Raw genomic sequence first — 19,390 nt, 5'->3', positions numbered from 1 at the left:
AAAGCATTTCTGCATGCAAAAGAACCTAACTGAACACACTAACAATCAAGTGAATCAAAATTAGCAACTCCATTAAACTGAACACCATTCATGTTTTGAATAAAATGTGATAAAAATTCAATCATCAAGAAAATCATTTTTGCATGCAAAAAGAGCCAACTGAAGACATTAATAATCAAGTGAATGAAAATGATCAATTCCGCTGAACCGAACACCATTCATATTTTGAATAAAAGGTGATAAACATTCACTGGATTGAACACCATTCATGTTTTGAATAAAATGTGATAAACATTCAATCATCAAGAAAATCATTTCTGCATGCAAAAGGACCCAACTGAAGACACTGACAATCAAGTGAATGAAAATGATCAACTCCACTGAACCAAACACCATTCATATTTTGAATAAAAGGTGATAAACATTCAATTATCAAGAAAAATATTTCTGCATGCAAAATAACCCAACTGAACACACTAACAATCAAGTGAATAAAAATTACCAACTCCACTGAACTAAAATTCATTCATGTTCTGAATAAAACTCGATAAACATTCAATCATCAAGAAAAATATTTCTGCATGCAAAAGGACCCTACTTAACACACTAACAATCAAGTGAATGAAAATGGCCAATTCTACTGAACTAAACACCATTCATGTTTTGAATAAAATATGATAAACATTCAATCAACAAGAAAAATATTTCTGCATACCAAAGGACCCAACTGAAGACACTAACAATCAAGTGAATGAAAATGATCAGCTCCACTGAACCGAACACCATTCATGTTCTGAATAAAACTCGATAAATATTCAATCATCAAGAAAAATATTTCTGCATGCAAAAGGACACAACTGAACACTTAACAATCAAATGAATGAAAATGACCAACTCAACTGAACCGAACACCATTCATGTTCTTAATAAAATATGATAAACATTCAATCAGCAAGAAAAGTATTTTTCTGCATACAAAAGAACTCAAGTAAATACGCTAACAATCAAGTGAATCAAAATGACCAACTTCACTGAACTGAATGTAAATAATAACACATTTCCATTCCTATGTCCTAGTTATGCAAAAAAAAAAAAAAATCAGAATAAGTTGATCTACTAAACGAAGCAACTCAATCCAGTAAACTTAAAATGCAACTAGGAGAAACGCGAGATTGCAAGATTTTAAATGAACAGTAGTTTTTGTCATACCTTTCGTAGTATCTGTTCTTGTTTTCGTTTGTTTTTTCTTATTTCTTTCGAAATCTTCTCGCGATTCCTGAGTAGAACCAGTTTCGACAGAGAAAACAATCGAGCTTTGAGTGATTTTGAGAGAGATTCGAAGTTCTCCAGTAATGATTTCAAGGTTAAAGAAAGAACGTTGTTTCATATTCAAGGCGCGAATGAATGTTAACGTTTCGGAAGTTTGGGGCGCGTGGAATTCACGTTTTATTTAATTAGATTGGACTTTTTTAGTATTGGATCAACTTGAATGGACTTGGATGAAAAATTACATGAATGTATAGCCTAACAGTTAAAAAATTTATTAATTTTATTGTATCTTAACAAAATATTATCATCAAGTCTATAATAACTAGATGTAAAAATAAATATTTTTTTAAAAAAAATAATCGTGCTTTCAAAACCATGTTCATCTACCCAAGATCCCTTTCTAACGTGAGAAGCCACCATCTGATAATTCCCCGCAAGAGTAAGAGTTGCTCTTATATCTCCACGGCGCCTTTTACCTTTTTGCCAAACCGAAAATTCAAAAAGTTTGACGTCAACCCCCATGTGTACACTCTTCAACTTCACATGTTTCGTTTCAAGTAGGCAACTCCATTCTGCCACTTCATAGCAGTATGGAGCTTCTATTGTTCAACTTTCCCGTATCAGCCCCTTTCCACATTTGGCAGTAGTCACTTTCATATGCCAATTCCACATACTCCCCTTTTCTCTCTTGCCTGATTTCTCTGCCGTTTTGTCAACGCATCTTCGTTTCTTTCTTTCTTTCTCCTCCCCTTCTTTTCATCATCATCTTCCTCCGAAAACTGGTTCTGGTGTCAGTTTTGGGTCATTTGATGGAGCCCCAAATGGATGAGAAAATAGATATTGAACTGACCGAGATGAGGAAATCTGTTGAGAAGCATGGCTCTACTGCAGAGGTAGTTCTTCCGGTCCTGCTCGAAGTAAACTAGTAGTCAGGACCGCTTAGACCAGTCACTTGAATGTTTGAGACTCATTAGGAATTTTTGAACTGTCCAGGGCGTTTTGTTTTATCTTTACTCTTCTTGAATGCACTTGCTATGTGTTCCAAATTCCACTATATCTACTCTATGATTATGATTATTATTGTGATCTGTTTCTTTCTTTCAGGGGTATAGTGACACCACGCTGATGAGGTTCTTGATTGCTCGCTCAATGGATGAGGATAAAGCTGCAAAGATGTTTGTGCAATGGCGGAAATGGAGGACAGCCATGGTTCCTAATGGATCCATTCCAGAATCCGAAGTTCCAGATGAGTTGGAAGCTAGAAAGATCTATTTGCAGGGCTTGTCTCATGGTAAATACCCTGTCATGATTGTCCTCACAAGAAACCATTTCCCTGCCAAGGATCAGATCCAGTTCAAAAGTAATAATTCACTACCTCACTTATTCAAATTGCAGTACTTGTTCATCATGGTTGTTACTTATTTATTTTTTTTAATGTCTTGATTTTTTTCCTCTCTCTTAAAGTTATTATCACTTAGTTATTGTGTGGTCCTCGAACTTTTGATTCTTTAATTGTTAGTTCCATGGTTCACTTTCATGGGGGAATATTCGCCAAGAAAGAGTTTCCAAGTTATTTGGGTTCACTTTCTTTGACTTTTTCTTTTGATATATGTGGATCAAACTTCATTATTCTGTTAGCTTAAAGCCAAATTCGGTTAAGGTCAATTGCGTTCACAAATTACATTATCTTAATGGTTTCCTTAGTGTTTTCTTTATTTCTTTTTCTTCATCTTATTTGTGTTCTTTTCATTTTATAAAATCATTATTAAAATTGAAAATTAGATGCTTTTACTTGGCATATTATGAATTCAAAGAACAAGAAAAAGATAGCTATACCCAGAAGTTAAAAAGAGCCATGCTTTTTTGGGATTAAGCTATTCTAAAGTGAGAAAGTTGATAAACTGAGAAAGTAAGAACCTAATCACCCTTAAATTAATAAAATAGTGGAACTTAGACGTAATATAAATTATAAATTTAATGGTAATTAATTCCTTACTTTATCACTTTACTAATTTCCTCACTTTAAAATATTTTTTTTCGTAAGTTTGTAATTATTACCATCTGATGAGAGTTACTGAAATTGACTTTGCTAATGTAGAACGTGATCCAGGAACATGTAGTTAGCTACTTTAATCAATGGCTCAAACTTTTGTTCTTGAAGGTAGGTAATAATAAATTAATCATTTATATATGTGGGGGCCCTGAAGGTTGGTTAGGAAGATATCTTTTCCATCTACCGTTTGATCTTTCTCTCGTCTCAATTAAATTCTCATCTCCTAAACCAGCTCCCAAATAATGAAGCCACAAAAAGAAAAAGAAGAAAAGTAAACGTTTAAACTTGAATGATTTGGAGCCACTGCCAAGGTAAAATTTTATAGGACATATTTTTGGGAAGGAGAGTTTTTGAGAGAAAGGAAAAGGAAAGTAAAATTTTCATTTAAAATAAACATATCCTCTAATTTAGGAAATTTTTAACTTGAAAGGAATAAGATAATAAATTATCTTGAAACCCCCTTTCTTAAACAATTACTTGATATTGACATTAGCAAACTGATTACTGTTCTGTTTACTGTTTCAGAATTTGTTGTATATCTTCTGGACAAGACAATTGCAAGGTACACTCTAATTTTACTACTGCCATGATGCTTTTACCTATGGTAAAGCAACTAGTTTTCCATTGATACAAAACATGGTATGGTACAGGTTTTCTAACTCATAATTCATGCAATGGATACTTTGTCGCCATTGTAAGTAGGCTAATGCTAATTTATGTTCCCAAACTTATGGTCTTGCAACAACTTACATCCTACTTTTCGATTTTTATTTTATTTTATTTTATGTTCCTCAAAACAACTCTCAGAAATTCCACATTTCTCAGAAACTTTGCATGATCAACAAGTAACTAAGTTAGTCTCTTCTGCATTTTCTTGATTCTATTTAACTCATCTCACTGATATCCTACATTCAAGGACTTCGACTATTGTTTTGTTTGGAGGTGTCATGTAAATCTTACTTTTTCTTCTTGATATCCTCTCCTAACAGAGAGTGGTTTAACTGTGGGAAAATATATTTGGATATCTAGGTTTTAGGTGATTTCTTTTTTACCACACATAGGATTACACTTTCGTCACCTGGTTACCCCCTAGTTTCTTTAAGTATTTTTAACATCCTTTATCTGATATAATATACAAATGCAAGAACATGATATTTTTTCTGTTTGGAGGATTCCTTTACCTCTTTTGTGCTTTCTCACTCCCTTCTAATGATTCTTTTTAATCAATGGAACAAATAATAATCCATCTGCAGGAACTTTCTCTTGTTTTAGGATTACCCTCAATAGTTTCTCTTGTTTTATATAAACTGATGATTGTTACTCTGTTCCGTTTGGTTTAAACATGATAAATGACTATTCAGAGGCATAAACATAGAAAATGAAGAATTTTTACATTGCTTATGCTTGTTGCATGTTATATACCAATAAAAATGGATGTCGAAAATATCGTGTAATTATTTGGCTTTACAACAGGCCATAAAGGTTTATGTTATGTAACCTCAGTCCCTCATATATGTAGGGGAGAAAAATAGAAGTAAGGGTATTTTGGTGAAAAGATTTGTAACGAAATCTGCAAAACTGGTAGAATAGTGATGTGTGGCCATTTGGTTAGAGGAGAGAGGAGAGAGAATTAGATTTTACATAAGAGGAGAATTAGAGGTGTTTATCTCGAAAATTAAACTGGACATAACTGAAAGGAGAGTAGTAGCCTCTGAATAGTACTTATATATATCCTCCTTTTCTTCATATTCCTTACACTTTCTAATACATCTTTTATTCTATCTTTTTCTATTCTCTACTATATTCTTCTGCTCCATTCTCTCTTTCATGTAAAACTGAGAAATTAATAGTTATTTCTTTTTGTCTTCAGTGGTTTCAAAGGAAGGGAGATAGGTAACGAAAAGTTGATTGGGATTCTTGATCTGCAGAATATTTCATATAAAAACGTAGATGCACGTGCATTAATCACTGGATTTCAGTTTTTACAGGTAAGCTTTATCTTTTTCTGTGAAACTTTCATGCATGTAAATATTTGCCAACCCCTCAAGAAAAAAAAAAAAAAAAAGCCAACCTATGACATCATTTTCTTGATTATGAATTTTTTTTTGGGTAAAGTAAAAAAAATGTTACTTAAAATTTCATATTGCTAATAAAAATAACATCGAAGGATACAAATGAGAAACAAATTCTCGAAAGATTTAAAATTGTGACAAGATGTCTAGTGATCAAATTTTACTCCAAGTCTTTGTATGCACCTTAAAATACTTATTCAAATGTTCTCACAAAAATTCAGATAAAACGCGCAAGTCATTTGCCAAATATAAAATTCAGTCTACCACTTATAAAAGGAAAAAGATATTTTTTCGTTATTTTTGTCACGTTTTTTAAATTTTCAGGAACTTATTTGTCGTTTGTATCTTTTAGAATTATTTTGAACTTTCAACTATTTTAGTAATTTATCCTTTTCTTTAAGAAAATTTTTGCTTGTGGGGTTACCATTCAGCTCATGTCATGCCTGAATCTATATCAACATTTCTTTGGATTAGTAAAGACATGGATTGATAGGTTTAAGAAAATGTTTTTTCTTTTTATTTTTAATATTTTTTTATTTTATTTTTGTGGAGAAAAGAAACAAAAATAATGAAAAACAATGAAATTCTATTTTCTTTCTTATTTTCTATTTCCAACTTTTTATTTTTTTTTTCACAAAAAATAACAAAAATAAATTAAATAAAAATACAATCAAACGACAGACCCTTATATTCTCATTTCATTTTAACGGTTTTTGGTTAAATTTCAGGCTTATTACCCTGAACGATTGTACAAGTGCTACCTCTTACATATGCCGTGGTTTTTTGTTAGCGTTTGGAGACTAGTTTCTCGCTTTCTCGAGAAGGCAACACTAGAAAAGGTACATATTTAATTATATGTGTGTTGGGTTTAAAATTAATACGACTGAACAGTAGCAATTCATTTGCTTCATGCCACTTAGATTCAGAACCCATCAATATGGATTTTATTTTCACTGATAAATTAGGAATTACGGGCTTATCATGAATTTGATATGTAAAATATTAACTTAGACAATCATGTATTATATCTGGAGTGAGTTGTACTGGAAAACCAAGAAAAAATCTTTAACTATAAAATGTTAAATAAAAATTTGAAAGTTATCTAACGATTGAAATGTTAGGTTTTAAGGAAGTTCTTTTTTATATACTTTAAAGATGTGTCACAGAAGTTAGAAAGTCATAATCAAATAAACCTATTACCTATGTCAAAGAAGAAAAGTTATTCTTTATTTAATTTCAAAATAGAATATTCTTTAGTATTATGATTATTGCACAGAAATTGATCATGAAGTAATTAAATGCAGATAGCCCTAGCTATTTATGCAACTAGTTCATCTATGAAATGAATTACCCTTTTATTTTATTTCCCTTTATAACAACCCCCTTGTTGTGTGTTCGTATGTTGAGAGAAAGAGGGAGGGGGGGGATGTGTGTTTGTTTTTGAGGTAACGAGAGAATGGAATTGAAAAGAGTGAGAGACTGAGTGTTAGAGATATAAATATTCATGTGCCTTTTTTTATCGGCTTAAGCTTTTGGTAAAAGTAGTTTCATGGCATAGTATTAGAGCATTATTACCTAAGTCTAAAGTTCGATCCTTGTTGAACCCAAAAGAAAGAATTTAGCACAAGACCAATAACAAAAAAGAAAGCCTATGCAAAAATTTACGCAAACTCCAAAGAGGCTCTTGTGTGAGGAGACGTGTTAGAGATATAACCATTCAGGTGTCTTTTCTTATAAGTTTAAGTTTTTGAGAGAAATTGTTTCATAACAGAAAGAACGAGGGGATGATAGAATATGAGAGGGAGGAAACGTGAGAAATAGTGAGAGAAGAAAGGTAGAGGTAGAGGTTTAGGAGAGTAAGATGGAAATGGTTTCTTGGTGGTGATAGCTGTGTCATGTTTGTGTGGAAAATATTTCACAATTTGCGAAACTTGTGGCTGACGTAAAATTTCCTTCTAGTCATTATTTCGTATTTGTTGGCGTGCTTAAATTTTAGTTTTATCTCCAACTATTTTTTTTCTTTGGTCAAGTTACATTAGGGGAGACTCGAATCTGAGACCTCCTATTTGAGAAGGGAGACATATGCCGTTTGAGTTATAGCTCATTGGCTAAAAATACCAGTGTCTAAGCTTCTCTAGCTTATGATTTTTTTTTGGGTATCTACAACAACAACAACATGTCATGGGGATTCAACTATATTTTTATGTTGGTTGTCGAAGACCTAATACAACCCTCCTCCTTTATCCGGGCTTGAGACCGTTTATGTACCGCAAGTGTAACATAGGCGGAGTTTTTTGGGTATCTACAAATGAAAGAAAAAAGGGAAAAAAAAAAGTCAAGTTAATTGGCCGGATTCCTATCAAAGCATATGAAATGATAAAGCTCATTCCAAAGTTGGAGCCATTCCACATACTCCTTCGCAATTGAAACCGCATGTTTAGCCATAAGATCAGCTGCATGATTGGCTAATCTTTGAATTAAGGTGATATTAGTCTTCCAATTCCAAACAATCTGTCTCAAAAAGAACATCGTGAAAGCCACATTCCCAAGCAAGGATTAAACCTCTCCAAATAGCATGAAGCTCAGCCTGGAGAACACTAGCGTTTTCTAGTTTCCCAGAGCAATCTTTCACCTAACACCCATCAGAGTTGCGTATAAGGCAACCGAAACTAGCTGTTCCACTAAGAGGATTTTGACTAGCATCACAATTCACTTTCACCGAGTTTATAGAAGGGGGGACCTAGGAAAACAAAGCTGAAGGAGGAAATAAAGAAATGTGCATATTAAAAATAGTATGCATCTCCTTAGCTGAGCTCCGAATCATACTAACCACTATTATCACACCAGCCATCATTAGGGTTGAAGAGATCATTGTTTCTATCCCTCTAAATCCACCAAAGAGTTGAATAGAACAAAAAAGTATTTCTCTGATTTGAATCCCGCATCAGTCAGGTCTTCAAACTAGGACAAGCAGTATATATTTCCAAAAAATTAAATTATAAATTGCAAGAATTTTTACCTCGCGCTGGTTACATCCTTGAGTATATATTCCAAAGTTTGATGATGAATCTGATAAAAAATAGGCTTCATTGATAAATAAACTGAACCATTTTAAACTTAGTGTTGCATAAGGAAAGAATATTTATTATTGGTTTGTATATATTAGTTTGTTTTGGAGTAATTAATTGCTAATAATATATATGATATGATAATGATACATTTGTTTACAAGCTTCCACAGTAAGCTTTTTACTCATATGAAGAGCAAGGCTTTCTAGCTGCTAACCAATTTTGTTGGACTACTTATCTATGAATCTAACATAAATTTTGTTATTATTAGCTTCACGTTCATGGGCTTTGCATGTTTAATGCAGATTGTAATCGTTAGCAATGATAATGAGGAAAGGGCATTTATAAGAGAGGTCGGTGAAGACGTTCTTCCTGAAGAATATGGTGGGAAAGCAAAACTTGTAGCTATCCAAGATTTTCAATTGACGCCGCCATCGGAAGATGGACCAGCAAGTTCATTATAAGAGATTCTATGTATCATATTCATAATCATATCTCATAAGAGAATTGTAGGTTTATGGAGAATGTACTTTTAACCATTGGATTGAATTGGATGGTTTAGGGTGTGGTTGATTTGCGTTTTCATTTTCTAGTTTCATTTTCAGTGTTTTCTGTTTTCTGAATTTTGAAAAAGAAAAAGTAAAAACAATGAAAACAATAAAATTCTGTTTTCACATCCTGTTTTCACTTTTTCTTTAACATAATCTAAAAAATAGAAAATACTGAAAATAAAACAGAAAATAAAAATGCATACTAAATACACCCTTAAATTCCCAAAAGTATCTCCATGGAATAATTGCAACTTAGCATAAGATCTGTCCACTCAATTGCACAATTCAAAAGAAGGTAGTAATTCCTAATGACAAGGAAAAATGCATGTAACAAGCATGCCCTGTATTTTGTGTTTTGAACACTAAAAGGGGATGTTTCTGGAAATGACAGAAAACTTGCCTTGCTTAAAAATTCATAAATTGCTTGTCTAACCACATCTCACCGGTTAGATTGAGACTCTCAAGATATTACATCCAATTAAGAAATTTTTCTTGCATTTAGTGCGACGATAAATGGATCATATCTATCATAGCATTCACAATAGGATAAGACAATATTGTGATAGGTTTTTACTAAAAAAGCAATTCATGCAACTGGGGAGTGGTTGCCTAAAAAAATTAGTGGTTAGTATCCTTAGTTTTTGTAAATATATTAACATATATAGCAGATAAATATTGGCTAAAAAGTTTATGTCTAAATTTTGAGACTATATTAGACAGGATTTTCATAAATCGGATACAATGAGAAAAGATTTTTGGACTTTCTCGTTAGAGTGATTCCTTCTCAAATTAAGAAAAACAAACAATTCAAAAATAGTGAAGATTCTGATAAAGAGCCTAAATCTAGAATCACAAGCATTACAATATATATATATATATAAATGCTAATGCTAACAAAAAAGTGAAGAAAGTTGGTAGTGTTCATTATCTACACCTTTGCAAATTACATCGGATATTGGATATATCTGTTTTAAAAAAAAATTATTCCAAAGATCTGAAAATAATGAAAAATTCAAAAAGATTTTGAAAATTTAAAATTTCAAAAAAAAAAAAAAACAACAAAAGGAGCCATAATCAGATTTGCCTTAAAAAAATCAATAAAATTAAAAAAAATAAAATTAGAACCGTAAATTAAAACTAAGCATCAGTTTTTACTCTAAAATAATTCAATTATAGCCACTGATAAGAGGGAAAAAAGAGAGAAATAAAAGATACAGTGAAAATAATAAGAAAGATAAGAGTTTTCTATTAGACATCTAAAAAACATGTTCTTAGCAACTTAGGTTATCGGAAGAGTTTTTTCTACTAGATATTCAAAGAATTTATCAATGACAACCTAGATCAAATGAATGAAACTAGAGGAACTAACGCTAAAAGTTACCTTAAGCTGGATCTTTCAATTTTTTCATGCAACAAGTAAAGCAAATCATTCACTTCACTTGAATATACACATAAAAATATGCACAAAAGCATTCACAAAATTTATTCATAAAAAATTGTATAAAATATTCACAAACTTGCTTAAATAAACTTCTTAATTGATCAATCTAAACGTGGGTCAGATCTTTCTAGAATAAAGCATAAAATCTGAAATTAAACTAAAAATGACTCCAGAATTAATCCTAACTAATTTAAATCAGATTTAATCTTTTTAGATTAGATAGAATTTGATTTAAATATTGAACTCCTATAATTTGATAATTAATTTAAATCAGATTGATCTTCATAGATTCAATCAAGTTTGATTTAAATTTTAAACACCTAAAGATAGTCTAAACAAATCAAAACCAAATCAAATCTTTTAACAAATCCTAACAACAAATCAAATTTAAATCTAACTAAATAATTTCAAATTTAATAATAAGCTTGTGCCTCCCAATAAACTTGAAAAGAACTATTGGGCTTCTTGATATTCTCATTTAGTCCAATGGACATTGTCTTTTCTTCCTTGACTAAAAATTGATGTATTTCTTCATATATGAGTTTCGCCAAGTCAAGACCATTGCTTTTGAGATGAACTCTTACTCTCTTTAATCTCCTTGATCTCTATGGTTGGTGGTGCATGATAAGCGGATAATTTATACCCTTTTTGGCATTATTTTTACATAATTTTTAGTATGTTTTAGCTATTTTTTATTATATTTTTATTAGTTTTTATGCAAAAATTATATTTCTGGACTTTACCATGAGTTTGTGTATTTTTCTGTGATTTTAGGTATTTTCTGACTGAAATTGAGGGACCTGAGCAAAAATCTGATTCAGAGGCTGAAAAAGGACTGCAGATGCTGTTGAATTCTGACCCTGCTGCACTCGAAGTGGATTTTATGGAGCCATAGAATCCCAATTGGCGTGCTCTCAATTGCGTTCGAAAGTAGACATTCTGGGCTTTCCATCAATATATAATAGTGCATACTTTTCCCGAGATTTGATGGCCCAAATTAGCGTTCAAAGTCAGCCTAAAACATCTTGGCGTAAAACGCCCAAACTGGCACCAAAGTTTGTGTTTAACTCCAGGAATAGCCTATGCACGTGTAAAGCTCAAGGCTCAGCCCAAGCACACACCAAGTGGGCCCCAGAAGTGGATTTCTGCACTATCTACACTTAGTTACTCATTTTCTATAAACCTAAGTTACTAGTTTAGTATAAATAGCACTTTTTACTATTGTATTGATATCTCTGGACGTTTAGTCCTTAGACCATTGTTCACGTTTGGAGGCTGACCTCACGACCATGTCTAAACCTTTTTCACTTATGTATTTTCTACGGTGGAGTTTCTACACCCCATAGATTAAGGTGTGGAGCTCTGCTGTTCTTCATGAATCAATGCAATTACTACTGTTTTCCTATTCAATTCACGCCTACTTCTTCTCCAAGATATACTCTCGTACTTAATTTAGTTAAGTCAGAATGAAGGAGTGACCCGTAACAATCATCCAATCTTCGTTACTCGCTTAGCCAAGATCCGCGTGCCTGACAACCACAAGCGGTCTACATGATGTTCAACGTAGTCATTGGACGACAGTCGGAGTATATTCTCTTGGGTTTCTAATCAACGATTCACATCGTCTCTCCTGACAACAGAGCCTCTGGATCTGAGATTAGAACCTTCGTGGTATAGGCTAGAACCATTAGCAGCATTCCTGAGATCCGAAAAGTCTAAACCTTGTCTATGGTATTCCGAGTAGGATCTGGGAAGGGATGACTGTGACGAGTTTCAAACTTGCGAATGTTGGGCGCAGTGACAGTGTGCAAAAGGACAATGGTCCTATTCCGACGCTAACGGGAACCGACAGATGATTAGACGTGCGGTAGCTGTACATTGTATTTTTTCATCCGAGACGAGAAATCCGACAGTTGATTAGCCGTACAGAGATCGTACATGGATTTGTTTTCATCCGAGAGAATCATACAGCTTGCCATGGAAGGAGGTAACGCATGGTTGGATGAAGGCAATAGGAAAGAAGAGGTTCAGAAGCAACAAAGCATCTCCATACGCTTATCTGAAATTTCCACCAGTAAATTACATAAGTAACTTTATTTTATTTTATGTTTTATTTCTATTTTAATTATCAAAACCTCATAACCATTTGAATCCGCCTGACTGAGATTTACAAGATGACCATAGCTTGCTTCAAGCCGACAATCTCCATGGGATCGACCCTTACTCACGTAAGGTTTATTACTTGGACGACCCATTGCACTTGCTGGTCAGCTGCACGGAGTTGTGAAGAAGTGTTGAGATCACGATTCCGTGTACTAGTGCACGAAATTGACTCCGCAATATTTGCATAGATAGACCGGCAAGTGCACCGGGTTGTCCAAGTAATACCTCATGTGAGTGAGGGTCGATCCCACAGAGATTGTTGGTTTGAACAAGCAATGACTATCTTGTAGATCTTAGTTAAGAGGATAAAAAATATAGTTGTTGTGGAAAAACGCATAAAGACAGAATAAAGATAGAATTACATTTGAATCTTCAACTTCTGATGATTCATTCCATGGCAGGCTGTAAGTGACTAACGCCGGGTTAGTGGTCATTAATCTCCTCTGGTTCAAATTAAACACCAGGTCAGTGGTCATCCAATCTGAACGGGGGTAAAGCTCCAACAGTCCATTCCCTTGATGATCCTACTCAAAGCGCCACAGACTAGGTCGAATCTTCCGGATCAGAGAATGCTGCTCCATTGATTCTAGCCTATACCACAAAGGCCCTAATCGCCCCGCACCTCGGCTGAACTGATGTCTCCAAGTCCCCAACGAAGTCATGGATTAGCCATCTAAGAGATGTATAATAAAGCTTGTGGCTCAGTACTATCCCGTCAAGGACTCGTAGGAATTCATGTAGAATATGGATGACGGTCAAGTTACACTCCCAATTCATTAGGATGAAGAATGAAGATACATCTTAGAATGGAATCAAGCATAGATTGAAATAGAATAGTGATATTATTAATCCATAAGAATCAGCAGAGCTCCTAACCTTAACCTAGGAGGTTAGTGACTCATAGCTTACAGAAAAGTAATGAAAGGTTTGAATGGGCAAAGATGAGGTAGAAGATCATAAACATGGGTGATCTTCTCCTATATATACTAATCTAGTAACTAAGGATTACAGAAATAGGATAAATTAGGTTGATAGTGCGAAAATCCACTTCTGGAGCCCACTTAGAGAGTGTTTGGGCTGATCTAAGAGTGACTCCACGAGCTAGTATCCTTCTTGGGTGTTGAACGCTAGCTTTGGACTCCTTTTTGGGCGTCTAACGCCAGGAAGAGGGTAAAGTGCCGATGTTGAACGCCAATTTTGGAACTTCATTTCCAGAGCAAAGTATGGACTATTATATATTGCTGGAAAGTCCTGGATGTTAGCTTTTCAATGCCATTAAGAGCACACCATTTGGACTTCTGTAGCTCCAAAAAGGCACCTTCGAGTGCACGGAAGTCAGAATTCGACAGCATCTGCAGTCCTTTCTCTGTCTCTGACTCAGACTTTTCCAAAGCTCCTCAATTTTAGCCAGAAATTATCTGAAATCATCATAAAATGCAACAACTCAAAGTAGAATCCAAAAATGTGAATTTTGCACTAAAACCTATGAAAATATAATAAAACTTAAACAAAACATAATAAAAACTATATGAAAATGATGGCAAAAAGCGTATAAAATATTCGCTCATTAGTTGGCATAGTATAATTCTTTTAGTTATCAAATCCTTGAGCATGACAAGATTACCATTTGATCCTTGCTCCTAGAATGGCGAAAATGTCCTTTGAAGTATGTAAAAACTCCGCAAAATACTAAGTAATTAATTGATAACTAATAAATAAATTAAATGAGAGCGAAAAAAGAATTAAAGATTTAATATTTATAATTTGAAAAAATAAAAATATTTAGAGTACTAATTAAAATGCTTATCTTAAAGGTTTTGGTCCAAAATTGGACTAATGGACTAAAGAAATGAAATTGGGCCATACCGGGCCCAAGCCTACACATATATGTACCCACACTTAATGAAAGTTCAGCATCATTCTCTCCATTTGGTGTTACACACGAAAATGAGATATGAGAGAAAAAGAGGGATGAAACCCTAACTTCCTCCTCTTCAATTCTATCTAAATAACTTGGCAAGTAACTTGAAATTCTAGCCCCAGTTTCTCATTCAATGATGAAATTGTATTTTTGGTTTGGATATTGAGGATTTTTTGTGATTTTAATGTTATAGGGGTCACCTAGCTTATGTTCTTGGTGGTATACATCACTAGTTTTAGTGAGTAAAGATAAGGAACCCTTGTCCCCTCTTAGTTTATTAATTTATGAAAATCTTAATTTTTAATATTGTGCCAAATTATATAATATGGTGTTAAATTGAGTAATTAGAAGCTTAGTTTGGTGAAATTTTGAAAAGGAGAGTTTGGAAGCTTGAATTTGCAACATTAAGGTATGGGTGGTAGGTTTGAGTAGGCATTATGTAAGGTTATGTGAAAACCTTGGTTACTTGTCCTAGGATAAGTTGAATGAAATTGATTGTTGGTATGCTTGAATAATGGTTAGTATGAGTGTTGAGTTAGTTGATGTGTTTTGGCATGAAATTGAGAGTGAAAATAATGAATTTTTCATGAAATTGAGAAGCGCTATGTGATATTGTTGCAATTGGATAATTGTGATATATGTTGGTGTTATGTTGCATGAAAATGAGTATGTATGTTGAAGTTTTAATCGAGAGCCGAGGGTGTATGAATATCATAAATTATGTAAATTGGGCCGGAGGCCGTGATAGGATGAGGGATTTCATATGTGGTAAGTTGAGGTAAGTAGTGTGAATTATTGTATGAAAATGAGATGATTAGATTATTGAATGATAGATAGTTTGGATATATATGTGTGTGTGTGTGTGTGTGTGTGTGTGTGTGTGTGTGTGTGTGTGTGTGTGTGTGTGTGTGTGTGTGTGTGTGTGTGTGTGTGTGTGTGTGTGTGTGTGTGTGTGTTATTAATGGATATGAATATGTTGATGGAATGGGTAAATTTACGTTTGAAATGGTTGAGAATTTATGAATGAGAATTTGGGATGTGTATAACTGGTTTTGGAATGGTTTATGATTGAATTGAATTGAGATTTTATGAAATTGACGGATTATGAGAATTTGGTAAAAACAAATTTTTAACCAACTTCGATAGGCCGTAACTTGGCGCTTGGGATTTGAAATTGAGTGAAAATTTTCTTAAATTAAAGCTTGTTAAAAGACCTTTAAAACCATATAAAGATGAGGAAAAAACAAAATTTTGTAGAGGAAGTTATGAAAGTTTAAAAATGGATATGAAAAATTAAGTTTTTTGCAACATATCAGCTTTTCTGAAAAGCTATATTCATGCATACGCAGAGATGGCTCGCATACACAGCACCATCAAGTCTTGACGCATGCGTATGCAGAAGTTGCTTGCGTACGCGAGGAAAGATTTCTGTTCAGCAATCTCGCGTACGCGAAGGTAGTCTGCATACGCGAAGGTGGTCCGCGTATGTGACTTTTCCAAATTTTCAACTTATGTGTACGCGGAAGGCATGCGTACGCATGACTATCCTGTTTTGCTGAAAATATTTATTTTAACTGTTTTGCCCATTTCACTCGGCTGTTTCACTTCTGTAACCCCTATTTGAGATTCGATAACTATTTTCTATGATTTGAAATGAATTTTATTCCTCTAAGATGTTTTCTTAACGTTTCAAACTTCTATAAATTCTATAATGAGTATAGAGGATAATGAGAATGAGATAATATGATTGAATGATGAGATTGAGTTGATTCAAGAGGATAACGAGGGTGAGACGATATGATTGAATGATGAGATTGAGTTGAATCGAGAGAATAATGAGAATGAGACTATATGATTGAATGATGAGATTGAATTGATTTGAGAGGATAATGAGAATATAATGATTTTAGTTGATAATTGAGCTTCTGGGATAGATGCAAGGATTGTGGTTTTGTTTCGCTTGCTCTTAGTCATTAGTTGAGCTTTTGGGATAGAAGCAAGGATTGTGGTTTTGTCCTGCTTGCTTCCAGTTTGTACTTGAGCTTCTGGGGTAGATGCAAGGATTGTGGTTTTGTCCTACTTGCTTCCAGTCGGTATTTGAGCTTCCGAAATAATATGCAAGGATGGTGGTTTTGTCCTGCTTGCTCCTAGTCGAAATTGAGACTTTTTTGATCCTCCATCACAAGATGTGGTCGGACACTGATACCTTCTAGGATGTTTTCCTCATGGATATTGATCAATGAATATGAATTTGAGCTTGGGGATGTGCGCACCAAGGGACTGTCTAGGGTTAGCTACCGGACATGTGGGGTTTGGCTATATAACCGGCAGATGAGCTCATTGGCCATAGGCAGGCATACATCATTTGTATTTGTGTGTATTGTTTGGGTGTGCATCTTGTATCTGGCTTGTCTCTTTGAATAATTGTATCTATATACTAATTGAACTAGTTACTTTACTTGTTCTCTCTATTTGTGTATTCTTTGTATTGTCTTGTATGTATCTGCACAATTGAGAAATCTCTTATGCTGACGGTGGTGACGCTGAGGGTTGTTCTTGATGAGAGGTGGTAATTGAGGCTTGTGAAAAAATTGAGAATGAATTGATAATATTGAAACTAAATTTTAATGAATTATTAAATGAGTTGAGAATCTATGATATTGAGAGAGATGATGATTTGTATAAGGGAAAATTGAGATTTAAAAATCACTAATATAGTTGAGATTTTGTTTATCTACCTTAACTGGATTAGTAAGAACCCTAGGCTTGAATTTTGTGTGATTGGAGATTAGGATTGCCTAGCGGGTTCATGTGATTTTACATAGTCTCTATTTGGAATTATTGCCATGCTGCGAACCCCGTAAAGGATGATGTTCTCACCCGTTTTGGAAATTATTACTTTTCAGATGCAGGTCCCGGTGCTTCTCAGTGAGCAGGATGTTTATCTTGAAGGATAGCAAAGAAGACCTTTTATTCTGCTTTAACTTTAAATTATCTCCTTCTTTTGGAAACACTTATATTATGCACTTGTTTTGAAGACTTGATTATAGAGGCTTATAATATACTTTAGAGAGATAGGGTATGTCTATCCAACTGTTTTAATGTTGTAACTCTAGCTGGCCTAATCTTCGTGAGCTGAGACTAGTAGATACATACATACATACATACATACATACATACATACATACATACATATAGATGTCTTTTTACTCTTACTCTTCCTTCGAGCTTTTGATTATCTATATTTTCCGACGCGCTTATGTTTACTATTGAGTGTGAACGATTAACGAATTGTCATTTATTCCAGTTTTAAATCTTTTCACAGGCTTTTAGTATAATATTCCTTTCTATACATAAGTATTTTATATCACAGCTTGAGTCGTAGCACCAAACCATAATTGAACTATAACTTAAGCATAAGGCCATGAATGGTAGGGTATTACAGAGTACGTATCAGCTATTAGGGATGACAAAGCAGATAATCTACCCCGCCAGGGCCGATACCAAAAAGGGGTGGGTCAGCCCATCCTGCCAAGTAAAGTGGGTTCAAAATGCTAGCATGCTTAACTATTTTTTTAAATTAATAAAAATTAATAATTTAAAAACCAAATTAAAAATAGTCAAATTAAATACAATTTTTTACTATTTTTTAATTTTTAATTTCAATAGATGTTCAAAATAATATCTGTCAATAAAATCATCTTTATTTTAAGAAATAAGTCACATAATTTGAGCATATATATCAAAGTGTAAAATAAAATAAATAAAATTAATATCTAAAAGAACAATAAAAAGAAAAAATGATAAAAATGTGTTTAAAAGTTATATAATTGTTAATTTTTGTAGCACTGATCATAATTTTATTTAATAAAAAAATAAAAGAAAATGACCTTTGACCTGAGCATTAATTGTGTGAAAATTAAATTTAAATAAAAAAATTAAAATTGACCATTTATTTCAAATTATTTTTTAAAAAAATTGACATTACCATCGGATTTATCAACGGAATAATCCGACGGTAATAGTGTATAGGAAACAACATATCTTTGCGCCAACATTTTCATCGAAAAAATCCACCAGTAACAAAATGGTTTTTCGAACAGGTAATCTGTCGTAGATTCTTACGGTAATTACCGTTGGACGAAAAAATTCTGACAGTAAATATTTATACTGTCTGATTCCTTTCAACAGTAAATTCGAGTTTTTTTCTTTTTTTCGATGGTACTCAACGTTTTTCTTGTAGTGTAAAGATGAAGATTACAATGAAGATGAAGAATACGATGGGATAAGTTTTTTTAAAACCGTGAAAATGGATGGAAATAATATAGTAACAAGTTTGATTTGTGGGAAAAAATTAGGCTTTGATGATTATTTAGGTGGTTTGGTATTTATCTCAAGTTTAATAAAAAAAATTGTAAAGAGAATAGGTTATAGCAAAGAAAAATGGCCTAAACTATTGTAATTATTCAGTTTTTTTATAAGTCCATGTATGAAATTGCGGCGGTTCAAAACCGTCGCATTTTTTTTAAAAACTCTACATAGATTTGCGGTCGCTTTAAAATCGCCGCAAATTTTTTTAAAATCCACTGACTAAATAGCGGCGGTTTTGCAACCGCAGCAAGATCAGTTATTTTAATTTGCTGCGGTTGTGCCAGCGGTTCATTAAAACCGTCGCAAAATCAAATCTCCATCTCCTAAACTGCAATGTTTGTGAAACCGCTGGTAAATTTTTTTGCGGCGCTTAAAAAACGCTGCAAATCGCTATAAAAACCGCCGCTATTCAGTGTGTCTCTTGTAATATGATATTTATAATAAAATAAATATTAATATTTATATTATATAAAATTTTAAA

At 33.4% G+C, this 19,390-nt stretch overlaps 1 protein-coding gene across 1 annotated transcript; it reads left to right on the top strand.

Moving 5' to 3' along the window:
- The first annotated feature begins 1,675 nt into the window (after nt 1–1,675).
- Nucleotides 1,676–9,425, top strand: LOC107643864 (Sec14p-like phosphatidylinositol transfer family protein). Its single transcript, XM_016347611.3, has 6 exons — nt 1,676–2,162; nt 2,374–2,629; nt 3,848–3,884; nt 5,193–5,310; nt 6,123–6,233; nt 8,768–9,425. Exons 1-6 carry the CDS (start codon nt 2,079–2,081, stop codon nt 8,924–8,926), a joined length of 765 nt encoding a protein of 254 aa, XP_016203097.1. The 5' UTR covers nt 1,676–2,078; the 3' UTR covers nt 8,927–9,425.
- Nucleotides 9,426–19,390: the final 9,965 nt, after the last annotated feature.

This window comes from Arachis ipaensis, chromosome B5 (assembly GCF_059453495.1).
Source record: "Arachis ipaensis isolate K30076 ecotype BB chromosome B5, ASM5945349v1, whole genome shotgun sequence".
In the NCBI taxonomy this organism is placed as follows: Eukaryota; Viridiplantae; Streptophyta; class Magnoliopsida; order Fabales; family Fabaceae; genus Arachis; species Arachis ipaensis.
Note: the sequence above shows the minus strand (reverse complement) of the source record. Positions and strands in the feature narration are given on the sequence as shown.